This window comes from Parasteatoda tepidariorum, chromosome 2, assembly GCF_043381705.1.
Source record: "Parasteatoda tepidariorum isolate YZ-2023 chromosome 2, CAS_Ptep_4.0, whole genome shotgun sequence".
NCBI classification, from domain to species: domain Eukaryota; kingdom Metazoa; phylum Arthropoda; class Arachnida; order Araneae; family Theridiidae; genus Parasteatoda; species Parasteatoda tepidariorum.
Genome location: NC_092205.1, coordinates 101,417,291 through 101,430,573, shown reverse-complemented (window position 1 = coordinate 101,430,573; position 13,283 = coordinate 101,417,291). Strand labels below are relative to the sequence as shown.

The following is a 13,283-nucleotide window of genomic DNA, read 5'->3' as shown; positions in this document are numbered from 1 at the left end:
AGAAGCAGCAATTGTTGTTTATTTTTTAAAATTTAATTTTTTTAATTATAATTTTACAGTGTTGAGCATAATCTTGTATGTCTTTACAATTTAAAAACTCCTTGAAAAAGTTTTTTTTTGCAATAACGGACCCTATTTGCACAAATTCATAAAAGCGGACCCTGGTTGAAAGAATGTGAGTAATTTTTTCACAATTTCACGAAAAACGGACCGTTCACAAAATGTCTGGACAGACCCCTGTCTTTTAATCGAATCCTTCACAAATTTGTTTATCCTCATTATTGTTTTGCTAATCGGATAACCCCTTCCCAGGGGGGGGGGGAAGACAGATGTAAACGAACTAAGTTTTGTCTTCGGCAGACGCTTCTTCCTTTATTCGTCCGAAATGAATATTCTGCGTTCAGCAGTATAGGCTAAATACCAAATATTTGTATCTTGCATCTCTAATTCAGTAGCTGCTATTGCTGTTTATCTTTTAAAATTTAATTTTTTTGTTACAATTTTACAATGTTGAGCTTAATCTTGTATCTTTTTACAATTTGAAAACTCCTTGAAAAAGTTTTTTTGCAATAACAGGACCTTATTTGCACAAATTCACAAAAGTGGACCCGGGTAGAACGAATGTGACTTAACGTTTATTTTATATTCACAAATTACGAGCAATTTTTTCACAATTTTACAAAAACGGACCTTTTACAAAATGTCTGGACAAACCCTTGGTAGGATATAATGAAATTGCTGAAGCATGAAAAAATTTAGAGCTCCGGTCCTGCTCCAGGGAAAACACAGCTCCGGAAAGTTCTAGGCTCTGGCCCCGCTGGAAATAATTTAAGATTCTTTTAGTTTTTTCTTCATCTCACATTGGAATTCTTTAGCAATTTTTCATTTGCAGCCAATAAAGTTAGATATACACGAATTAATGTCTTCTCTTCGTTGATTGCTACTAAAACTGAAAGATAACCATCGTTGTTTATCAAAGTCCTAAATAAATAAAGCACTTCTTATTTTTAGTCAGGGGGTTCCTCTTGTTTTTTTTTGGGGGGGGGAGGTACCTATTTTGTGAAAATTAAAAATTATATTAAAATATCAATACAAAAATATTGTAAATTAAAAAAATATTTTCAATAATTGTCACTTCAAATAAAAATCATTTATGACAGGTAAATTTCTGTATAATTTTTCCCACATGAGAAGGATAATTTTGCTATTGTAAAATTGTGGGCTTAAAATAGCATCCAATTTTAAAATTCCATAAAAAACATTGCCCGTAGTTAAATTTCAACTTGAATTTAATAAAAACATGCATTTAACATTACTAGCAATGAAAGTTATTTTTATTATGAGAACATTTTCGACTAGATCATACAGAAAAAAATTTCACTGAGAAAAAAAAATTTCATACAAAAATAAAGGTATGTTAGAATAAATTTACAATAGTGTTAAGATAATGTTTATAATAATGTTCGAATTTGCAAAGTTTACAAAGGGAGACCCTCGTTGTTTCATTTTAAAAAAACTCGACAAAAAAAAAGCAATTAAATTTAGGTAGTAAAAATTAAGATTTAAAGTAATTCAGAAAACGCATGAGTTTTGAGGAAATGTAAAGTCTGGTCGAAAGTGAAATAGCTGTAATTCTTCTTAAGTAAAAATTCCTTCATTTGAGTATTTTTGTTGATAATATTTAATAAAGCCTTAATTTTGTTTATAATGTATAATAATATATAATTTTGTTTGCTTTGATTTTTTTTAAATTTTATTTTTACTTGAAAGTAAAGTAAATAAGTGCATGATAGAAAAGATATAATAATTGAATAAAATATCTAAAGCTTACAAAGAAGAAATAAATCTGCTTATAACTGATTTTTAGATACATATTATATCAATGAGCATTTTCATTTTACTGCATTATTATTTTGAAAGTTTTTTTTTAATTAATTTTCTTTTTTTTAATTATCAACCATTGAATAAAAATGTTTTATTTATTTATTATTTTTTTAAAATTTTTTTATTTCTAGCAGCAGCACTTGTGTATATCATTCTCTGGAGTGTAAAAACACTTCTCACAGACCCATGTAGAATAACAACAAATAAGAAAAAATCAATTTGAAAACATTAAAACATTCGAAATGCAAAAACAATTAGAACTAAGAAAGATTAAATAGAATATCAACAATAGAAATATAAACATGAACAAAAAATTAACCAGTTAGCAGTGCCGGCAACTGTTCCCTAGCTTTCCAGTATCTGTTACAGATGTTGCCAGCAACTGCGGGGCAGATGCTCAGCATTCATTGGGGAGTCCTCCCCGCAGTTTGGATCAGGAAAGATCTTAAGTCTATGGAGGTGAGCGGCAAGGCAGTCCAACACGAAGGCATGCGTCTCCGGTGATCAAGGATCTTATTCAGAGTCTCCTTCCGGACACCAATTTGTTGTCCATTTCAATTATTTTCATGACTCTTAAGTATCGTGTTTTTAATTATTCTATTTATGGAAGAGTGAGGAATTTCTCTCTGGCAGCTCTGTAAAATACCAGGTTGCTTTTTTGGTTATTACAGTGAGAAGAAACCCACTGTAATACAATATTCTTTTTTAAGGGCAAAAGTAGCCCACAATTCTCTTTGAATAAAAATGTTAGCGTGTCGATTGTTTTTTTCTCTGTGGATTATATTATTTGTCTTTAATTGAAAAAATATATTCCAGGGTTCGCTTTTGCCCTTACTGCAACAAAATATTTTATACTTATTTGCCTTTTTGTCATGATGTTCCTGATTTTTGTGTGTGTTTAGAAATACGAATTCAAGTTCGGGTTTTTGAAATACTAATAAATTTTAAGAATTAATATTAAGATTAAGGTTTTCGATACATTTTTTTAAATTTATAATGTAACTGGAGATATCAAAATTTAATTGTTAAAAACTGTTCAAAACTTACAGTCATCTTATGGGGGGGGGAACACAATTTTTACTATCAAATATCTTTTTTTTTCTAAATATATCCGATTATCAGGACATTTCTGTATTTTTTTCTTCCTTTCATCTATTTTAAGTGGAGTTTTCTAAGAACAGGTGATTTATTTATACCTGAAAGAGTAACATAGTATTCAAAACATTTCAATTTTTTTTAAAAAATAATTTTTTGATTTATAATTTTTGAGGGACATTAAATTGGTTTATAGAACTTGATCTTAAAGACACCATATAAATGTGAAGGGAAAACTTTTTTTTATTTTTTTTAAAGGGGAGGGACTAAGAAAAGAAAGAAATTAACTGATTTAATAATGGCTGATGTTTTAACTAACCATAATGATCAAACCTTTATTATTTTGTTTTCTTTTCCTAGGGTGGTGGCGGTGGTCCAGTGGCTGATCCTTCAATGAAAAGGTCATACAGTGGGCAGCAGCCAGGAGGAGGTGGTCCCCCTCAAGGTCAATATTCCCAGCAGTACCATCCTTATAGTCAGTCTCAATCACAAGCCGCGCCTCCTCCCTCAGTCCGGCAGAACTATCCTCCTCAACAGGTAACATACTCTTTTAATATGATCCATTTTTATTTTATAACCCTCGTTGACCCAATTAGTGGGATGACGACTACGAATCCGCAGACCTGTCATTTTGAACCCAATCCAGAAAACAAAGGAACTCCTGGATCAAGTATTCGGAGGAATTTGCCTTTGTAGAGGAATTTTTGATGGAACTAACCCGCATTTGCGTTACATAGAGAGAAAGACCACGAGATTCTCCCACGGTTAGTTTGGCGGCAAAGGGACTCTAACCCACGATCCATTCTACCTCTGAGGAAATTTCACGTCAGCACTGTGGTCCGGGTGCGGATTTTATATTAACCAGCCACCGCAGGATTTGAAGCTGGTTCATCTCATTAGGAGACTAACGCTCTATCCCTTGTGCCACCACGACTCCATATGTATATTTTGTATATAATGAGATTTGGAATTTTTTTTATCTATGACTTGATGTGATAATTTTAAATCTCTGAATGCCGTATGCTTATTCCAACAACTTTGCCCCAATATTTGTAAATTAAATATCTGTGTAGCAAAAATACCAACGGAATTGACGTGAAATTTAAGCATATAAAATTTACCATACCTTATACCACTTTTTAAATTTTTTTCAGACTGTAGTCAACTTGCCATATAGTGGTTTGGTTAATTAACACTTCTTTGTTAAAATTATGCCCCAATATCAGATTCCCTGGACCAAAAAACCGTCCTATTAAATAATTTTTTTTCCTACTTCGCTTTTTTAAAAATATGTTTATTGAAGTATGCATCGCTACGAAAATAATGGTATATACTTAAGAAACAATGTAGGAAAAATAAAACAATGACTTAAGCTCAAAGTTATATTGAAACTAGTGTTCCGTGGAACAATAAAAAGGATTTCACTAGTTCATACTTTTTATAACCTGTGATGAGTTTTGAAAGATATATTTACATGGTGCGTAGCGTTTTTACAAAATGTTTAAAGGTGCTTATTTTTGATTTTCGTTTCTTAAAAGCTTTTATTGGTGCCCTTTTCATTGGGTGTTTTTATAAAGTTCTTAATTTTCCCTTTTCGAAGATGAGATTTTTCTCTTTACCACGTCGATTTTCGGCACGTATTATGCAAAAGCGTGCTTTTCATATATTGTTCTATTCAACATTTTCACAATTCATTCAACAACAATCTATTTCGGTCCAATAATTCTACACGTTTGATTAAATGCTTGCGAGTCTGCATGTCTACTGAGCTGGGTTTGGTGAGTCTCATGTACAACTCTGCACCCTCTGATATCGAACCGAAAAATCTCATGGTCATTTTTATAATTTCTAATATAATCCAGAAAAGAGTTCTTTGTCAGAAAAGTGTTATTTTATCATGAGTTATTTTATTTAAAGTCTTTGAAAATTATTTTGCATTTTGTTAATAGTGCCAGGGGTCTGTTTAGAAGAAATTTGGGTCCGTTAACGGACCCTTCACAAAATATCTTTTCATAAAAACGGACCCTTCACAAAATATTTTAACTTAAAAACGGACCCTTCACAAAATGATTTTTCTTTTAATCGGACCCTTCACAAATTTGTTTATCTTCATTATTATTTTGTTAATCGAATAAACCCTTTCCAGGGCAGAAAACAAGAAAGATGGATGTAAACGAATTAAGTTTTGTCTTCGGCAGACGATTCTTCCATTATTCGTCGATTCGTTCCATTATTCGTCTTCCATTATTCCGCGTTCAGTATAGGCTAAATACCAAATATTTGTTGCATCTCTAATTTAGAAGCAGCAATTGTTGTTTATTTTTTAAAATTTTATTTTTTTAATTAAAATTTTACAGTGTTGAGCATAATCTTGTATGTCTTTACAATTTAAAAACTCCTTGAAAAAGTTTTTTTTTGCAATAACGGACCCTATTTGCACAAATTGTCTGGACAGACCCCTGAGTGCTTAAAAAGTACTTGAAAGGTGCTTATTTTTTGTTGAAAGATTTGGCTACGCACTCTGATTTAGATACAACTTATAATCCATAATTTATTTACTCTTTTGGTTGCCTTTATGAAATTATTGAAGTAGAATGCAAATGAATGGGCATTTTTTGAAAGAAATCGTATATAATATTTCTAACAACAATTTTTCTAATAATTGAACAAATTATGAAAAGAATAAGCATTTATTAAATATTGCATATTTGTCGGACATAAATCCTAATTTAAAAATATTAATGATAAAACGGTAAAAAATCGTCATTCCTCCAATTAAATACATATTTTGAAAATTAAGCATCATTCATGAATTCGGAGTTCCGCCGAAAGCAGGTTGATTATTTAGGGTTCCGTAGATCTAGCTTATATCTTGTTAATGATACCTTCAGATGTTTCCTTTCTCTAAAAAAGAACCTTGATAATAGAATCTTGTTGTCCATGACGTCATCCCTTCAAATCAAAACAAAAACTCACTTTTAAAGCACGTGGTTTCCACAATCACGTGGCACCTTCTTTTATAAAGTGATGAATTGTTCGGCACCTCCCATCACCTTTTCCTCCCTCCCTCCCTTTGGAAAGGAAAATTCCTTTGCCAGAGGCCTCATTTTTTAACAACAAAATAAAAAAAAAATCAAATATTATAATGATTACTTATTTTTTAGTATTTTTTTTAATGATATCGAATTTTTAATGAAGGGATAACGCTACTAATACTTGTTGTTTTTATACATTTTACTCAACTTCTTAACTTTTTTTTGAAAAAAAATTCTTTTTCTTGCGGAGTCATATTTTCTTAATGTGGAAGAAGCATAAATTTTTTTAAAACTTCGTTTTATTTATTTCTTTATTATTATTATTAAATCAAATTAATAAGTTATATAGTTTACTATAAAAACAATTTCATTTGTTAATGTGTGGAAGATTGCCTTAGTACTGAACATTAAAAAACTGAATATATAGTCTGGACCGAATCCATTTCTCTTTCAAGTTTTGTTTCGATGCTTTAAAGATCATGCTATTCGATGCCATTTTTTTTTTTCTTTTCACAAAATGATTCGAAATGGTTAAGCATTTTTAATTTTAATCTCTAAAAATTATTTGGTCTTAATTTTAATAATAATAGATTTTATTTTACACCCTTTTTTTCTAAACGCTTTCGTACTTCCATTTTCGTTTTCATCATCGCACTTCTCGCAGTCGCTAACATCAAGGCTTGAAGAAATTTTTTTTTTTACAATTGGTGTTAATGTTCTTGATTTCATTGTTATCTTTAAAAACATATTTTAATTTAAAAATAGGCTCTTTAAAAAAATCAAGCTATATGTTGATCACGTTTTATTTTATGACTGTGCTGGTAAATATTTGGTTTTTGATTCGACCTTCGACCAAAACCTTGATTAATTGTAATTATAATAATTTAAAATAAATTAAGCAACAAATAATTATGTTCTGTTTCTGTAGATTACTCTGTTCTTATTTCATAAAGAAAGTGTCTCTGTTTCAGTGAATATATATAACATAAAGAATACAATAAAAAAAATTTATTTTTTTTTGTAAATCTTATACAAAAGTAATATCCTAATAACCAGGAAGCAAAAAGCGTTTAATTAACTAAGCGAAAAATATCTTCAAGTTTTTATAGAAAATTTTCAAATTTTTTTTAGTGGTATAGCAATTCTTAAAAAGTTGGATGAAAATTTAAATTTTTTATGGAGTAGAAAGATTTTCAGAATTGCATACGAAAATATCAAAAATTACTGAAGATGAAGTATCATGCTCCTGTATAATTAAAACTAAATAATCTAAAAAAATTATTGCGTTCGTAAAAAAGAAATTGTAAAGCTTTTTAGCTCAAAAGAAACAGGGATGAACACTATCGAAGTAAACTGACAGCTGCTTTTGTTCTGATTGATCAATTGATTTTTAAGTGACGTCACAATACGCTTCTCTTTCGATTTTCATGGTCTAAATACCGAATTCGTGTATATAAAAAAATAGTTCCTGGATGTTTTCAATTAATAAACAGTCTTATTTTGGAAAGCTTCTTTGGCCCAAGTTGTCGGAGAACAAATTATGTTGCATTTCTATTGTTTCATTACAATCATTGGGTATTTAACAATTTTCGATGTCATTCAGATTGATTTTTTGAGGAATCTAAGAGAATATATACAAATAACCTATGTGTCCCAACAGGTTAGTTAGTTTCCAGCTTAAATTACAGTGGGGAATTTTTTGTTTTTAAATGCATTCTATGCATATGTTGTGCTTAACTGCGAAGCTTTTAAGACCGTCGATAAACATTTTTTAATGGTAGCCATCAATTTTCTTTACAAAAAAAGTCTTTGAAATGTATTTAAAAATTTTTTTTGTTTCAGCCAATAGAAAATCAATAATTCACGATAAAAAGTTTACAAGATAAATTAGGCTGCTTTTAAGTGAAGGGCTTACTTTTTAAAAATTATTATTATTTTACTATGTTATTAGTACAATCTTTTCAAACGATCAGGTAGGTCGTACGAAATGGCTATGTAGAACAGCAGTGTTAACAATGTCTATGTAGAACACGAAAGAACTAGAAAATCTGAAACGAAATGTTATAAGAAATAGTTACAAAATTAGAGGCATTTTTACTCTCACAATCCTTAACATAACATTAAATCGATCTTCCGTTTCTTTGATCTAATTGGAATATTCTTTTTGTCTTCTCAGGGCATACAGCAATATCCAGGCCCACAGCATGGACCATCGCAGTCATCACAGATGTCACCTGCTAGTGGCTATGAGCAGCAAAGGCCACCCCAGATGGGTTCTTATGGAGGACCACCACCCTCTTCTGCACAGCAACCATCACCTCAGCAACCTCCATCTAATTCTCAACAAACCTCTCCTCAGCAACAACAGCCTCAACAGCAATCGCCTCACCCCTCAACACCTTTGCAGCAGCAACAAATGCCTCAACCTGCAACTCCTCAGCAACAACCTCCTCCTCCTCCACCATCTCAGCAATCTACTCAGGTATGATATCTCTAAAAAGATTCTAAAAACCTTACTCTTTATACTGTTGCTTACGAATTCTCGCGACTTATCAGAGAATATTGAGTTCGTTGTCATGTAAAAAAAAAATTGGTTTACAAGAAAATATTATTATCATCAAATTATTAAAAGATATTTTAAATATTCTAAACTTTTTTTTTTACTTTGTTAAGCCCAAATTTAGCGGCTGTAAGCGAATTTCTACTACTTTGAATTATTAAACTTACTTTCAGTTACGACAATTTGATTCATAACTCATTAATTAAAACTCAACTAAATTACAATAATTCTGATTCGAATTACATTTAAAAAATGTATTTTATAACAATTTGAGTCTAAAGCATATGATATAAAAGTTATCTTATGAAAGTCTCTTATTCTCTGAATAGTTCCTAAGCTTTTTTTTAATTTTATTTTTTTAAATAAAAGATACAAATAAAATGCGTTAAAAATGAAACTGTCTTTACGAAATTATTTGTTTATCTATTGTTTTTCTCTCATTTTAAATTTATCATGATCCAGCTGGTAATCTACATTTATGCTGATGACGTACTGATAATTATTACTTTTTTTGGAAGTTACAAATACGCGTCATTTGCAATAATCTATTTTCTATCTTAGATTGGATTTTGTTGTTGTTGTTGTTAACGGAAGTTGTTGTCTAACAACGAAAGTTGCAAGTTTTGGTCCCGTAATGCTAAAATCTATACTACTGTTATCGGTGTTTACTTAGCATTCTTCTTAATCTCAAAAATCTTGTTATCCTTGCTATTTTATTTCCCATTTGACAGCAGTAGAGTAGTTTTTTTGTTTATTTTTTATTATTTTTTTTTTAATAGTTGCGTCGTATGACGAGTTTAAAAAAATTATAAATTTAAGGCCGGATGGAAGAAAATAATGATATTATTTTAAAACGAGTTTTCAAAGATTATCGATTCTCACGTTCGCTAGAGGCTGTTTTTCTAAGTCTGATGTCGCATAGCATGATGATTTTTTACGAATAATATGCTATTTTCAATACTGCTGTTAGTTAGCAACAGTTACGCATGACTGTTAGGTTAGGTCAAGTTCAGTCTATCTTCAGCGATAGCCCTCTATACTTATTCTGAAAATGGTGTAAAATGTCAATATCGAAAACTATAAATTTGAGAAAAAGATACGCGTTTGTGGTAATTTTTTAGTATTTAAAGACAGACTCCAATGCAGAGTGTCATTTTGGCTCATATGAAAATTTGCAAAAAAAAAAAAAAAAAAAAAAAAAAAAAAAAAAAAAATTGAATTAAGCATTGATTTTGATAATTTTAATCTAGGTGGAGAAATGTTTCCAAATAAGCGAGTAAGAAAGAAATTTAATTATTTTCAAAATAAAGTTATTTGCCTGTTCTAGTTCCCAGATAATTCTTCTCATATATTGTTTAAAATTATAGCTTTACATCAAGAGCACCTTCTTCAAATTTTATTATTATTATTCCCCTTGGTCAAAAGAGTTTCAAAAAATCTCTTTAAAAGGCTGATTGATTAAATGCAAATTTCTCCCCAAATTGGAACAAGCGGGATCATTTTTACTAAAAAGAAATAAGTACATAAATAGAAAATAAGACAAGGTATCAGCTGATACACTGGTGTGCAAAAATTAAGGACGAAGTGGAAAAACTAGCAGAACAACAAAACGGCGATTTACAACGGATGGTAAAATCATTATACGAAGTGAATTTGTTGTAACAGTGTGTTATGGCCAACAGGCAACACAGAAGACGACAATCTGGATGAGTACTCGTGGTCGAATGGTTGGAAAGTTGGAAGAAGGCTGATGTGTGGCTGCGGAATTCGGGATCCCCCGCAGTATCGTTTCACGAGCTTGGAGCACATTTTAGAGGACAGGAAGAGCTGTCCGGAGATTTAGTTGAGGTCGTCCTCGTACAGCGGACAACCGGTGACCGCAGGAGAAATTGCTAGACGCAAACAGCTAAGTATTTGATGCCTGATATTGCGTTTTACCATGTTCAGGAGACTGAACAAGGGTAGTCTATTTGCACGACGGCCAGTACGATGTGTTCTATTAACGCCGGTTCAGCGGTGACCCGTTTAATGTGGTGTAGGGAACACAACAACTGGACAGATGTGCAATAGGGTCGAGTACTCTTTACGAGTGAGAAGAGATTTAGTCTGACCGGTAGTTCTGAGCGCATACATACCGATATGGACGGGGCGGATTTCTTGTAAGGGGAGGTATCCTTACTGATCTACATATCTTCCAAGGTGGTTCCATCAGTAGTGCCCGCTATTGTATGGAGGTTCTACGTGTCCTCGTGTGCGTCATTCCTATGGGTCCTGATTCATCTTCATGGACGATAATGCTGCACCTTATCGCACAGTGGCTGTCACAGAAGAAAGTGAAGCTGCCAGTGAATATGGAATGGCCAGTGAGGTCCCCGGAATTAAATCTGACTGAACACGTATGCTTGGCAGCACGCCCCGCAGCCACAACATTTCCGCAGTTGCTATTAGCACTACAACAGGAGTGGGTAGCAATTCCTCAAGAGCTTCTTAACATCCTCAGCATTGTCATTCCTGCATAGCAGTCAGAAGTGTCTCATACTAAAGGCTGGAATTTCCTTGCCAATCCCGTGTCACATTGACTTTTTGTACAATTGTGTTTTATGCCTATATTTCAACCCAAGTTTTTTATTATTCCTGTGGATTACTTTTTTTTACAAGTTTTCTATATTCTTATATTTTTGGGATTCTATGGTATGATTTATCAATTTTCAACACTGCTGTTCACACTTACATTCGAAAAACAATTTCGTCCATATTTTTTCCACACCAGTGTTTAAGAACGTCCCCACTCATTTGAGAATTGTTAATGTAGAGTAAATACTTCTCTTTGAATCAGTTAATTATAAATTGGCTGCTTAAGATGAAATCTGCGAAAAAAGGAAACTTGGCGACCCAATTAAGAAAATCTTTACGTGTAAGAAAGAAAACCAAATTTGCTGTGTACATTGTGTCAAAATTTGAAGTAAATCTGTTGAAAATTGAGCTATTTAGAGATATAGCAAGTAAGAGTAGCATAGTTTCCTGTAGATTGATTACGTTTATAGTTTTGTGATAATGTCAGCATGTTAAATTTTGCCACTAACTATCATGACTATCATTTTCAGAAATCTCAAGTGCTAGTCTTAGCCATTGTCGATTTTCCCTCATATGTTTTGAGTAACAGCCGAAATTATGTGGTTATCTTCATTTTGAGCATATTATTTTATTGCTGGCCCTAAGTATATATCTAATTGTGTAATAATTTTCCCTTCGCGACCTTCATTAAAAATTATTGCAGATAAATATGTAGCAATTTCAACTATTCAAAGTACCATTAATTTTTTTCCTAACATAATTCAAAAAAATTATTTCAATAAAACAATAGACTAAAATGTTTTCATAGGAGTGATATCAACTGAGCGCGGAATTTCACGACTGAGTCGACAAGTTATGCTGTAGCTTTTACATTTATACTAAAATCAATTCAATATTTTGGTACAATAATCTTAATTCAATATTTTGATACAATAATCTTAAAAGGATGTATAGAAAAGGGCAATAAATTTTTTTTCGTTTTTTGAAAATTTTACTGTGTTTTTCCGCCTTAATATTCAAGTTACTCTCTTAAGAAACTCTTTTATTATTATTATTTTAAAAAAAGAGGTAATTATTTTCAGTAACCACTATTTTATGCTTCATTTTAATTAAGATCTATTAATGTCTAAGATCTATAAATATACAGTGCAAAAAATGGATTACTACAACTACACAATTTATTATTTTTATTAAAACATATATTACATGAAAAACTATAGCATAGCACTTATTAGCTCTAACTTGTTAATAGCAGGGGTCTGACCAGACATTTTGTGAAAGGTCCTGTTTTTGTAAAATTGTGAAAAAATTTCTCGTAATTTGCGAATATAATATAAACGTTAAGTCACATTCTTTCAACCAGGTTCCTGCTTTTTTGAATCTGCGCAAATAGGGTCCGGTTACTGCGAAAAATTTTTTCTAGGAGTTTTTAAATTGTAAATAGATACAAGATTATGCTCACTGTAAAATTATAATAAAAAAATTACATTTTCAAAAATAAACAGCAATCGCTGCTTCTAAATTAGAGATGCAACATTTGATATTTAGCCTATACTGCTGAACGCAGAATATTCATTTCGTACGAATAATGGAAGATGTGTCTGCCGAAGACAAAACTTTTCTTTTTCATCCGTCTTTCTTTTTTTTTTCCCCTCTGGGAAGGGTTTATTCGATTAAGAAAACAATAATGAAGATAAAAAAATTTGTGAAGGTTGTCCGTTTTTAAGTTAAAATATTATGTGAAGCGTCCGTTTTTAAGTTAAAATATTTTGTGAAGGGTCCGTTTTTATGAAAAGATATTATGTGAAGGGCTTGTTAACGGACCCAAATTTCTTCTAAACGGACCCCTGAATAGTTTTAAGAAAATGTCTACGTCTCTAATCACAAGCTTTAATGAAATTATTAGCTAAAGTAAGGAATTTATTATCAGTATTAATTTTTTTAAAAATAATATAGCTATATTATTTAAAAATAATGAAACTAATAGAGATTTTAGTTTTTTTTTTCAACAGCAATATCTCGATTATTTTGTGGACACCTGCCATAGAATAATCGAAATTAATTAGTGACTGTTTGTAAACCTACCTTACTTAAAAGAAAAATATCTAACACGGATATTGCGTGTCTTTTATTTA

General features: G+C 31.2%; 1 protein-coding gene across 1 annotated transcript in view; it reads left to right on the top strand.

Annotated features, from left to right (window-relative positions):
- The window catches only part of LOC107455734 (trithorax group protein osa), a gene marked incomplete in the record, with an annotated part of 132,862 nt that overhangs the window by 38,157 nt on the left and 81,422 nt on the right, over positions 1-13,283 (top strand). Inside the window, 2 exon segments of the mRNA XM_043044854.2 lie at positions 3,340-3,516; positions 8,191-8,496. Coding sequence (XP_042900788.1) covers positions 3,340-3,516; positions 8,191-8,496 — 483 coding nt within the window.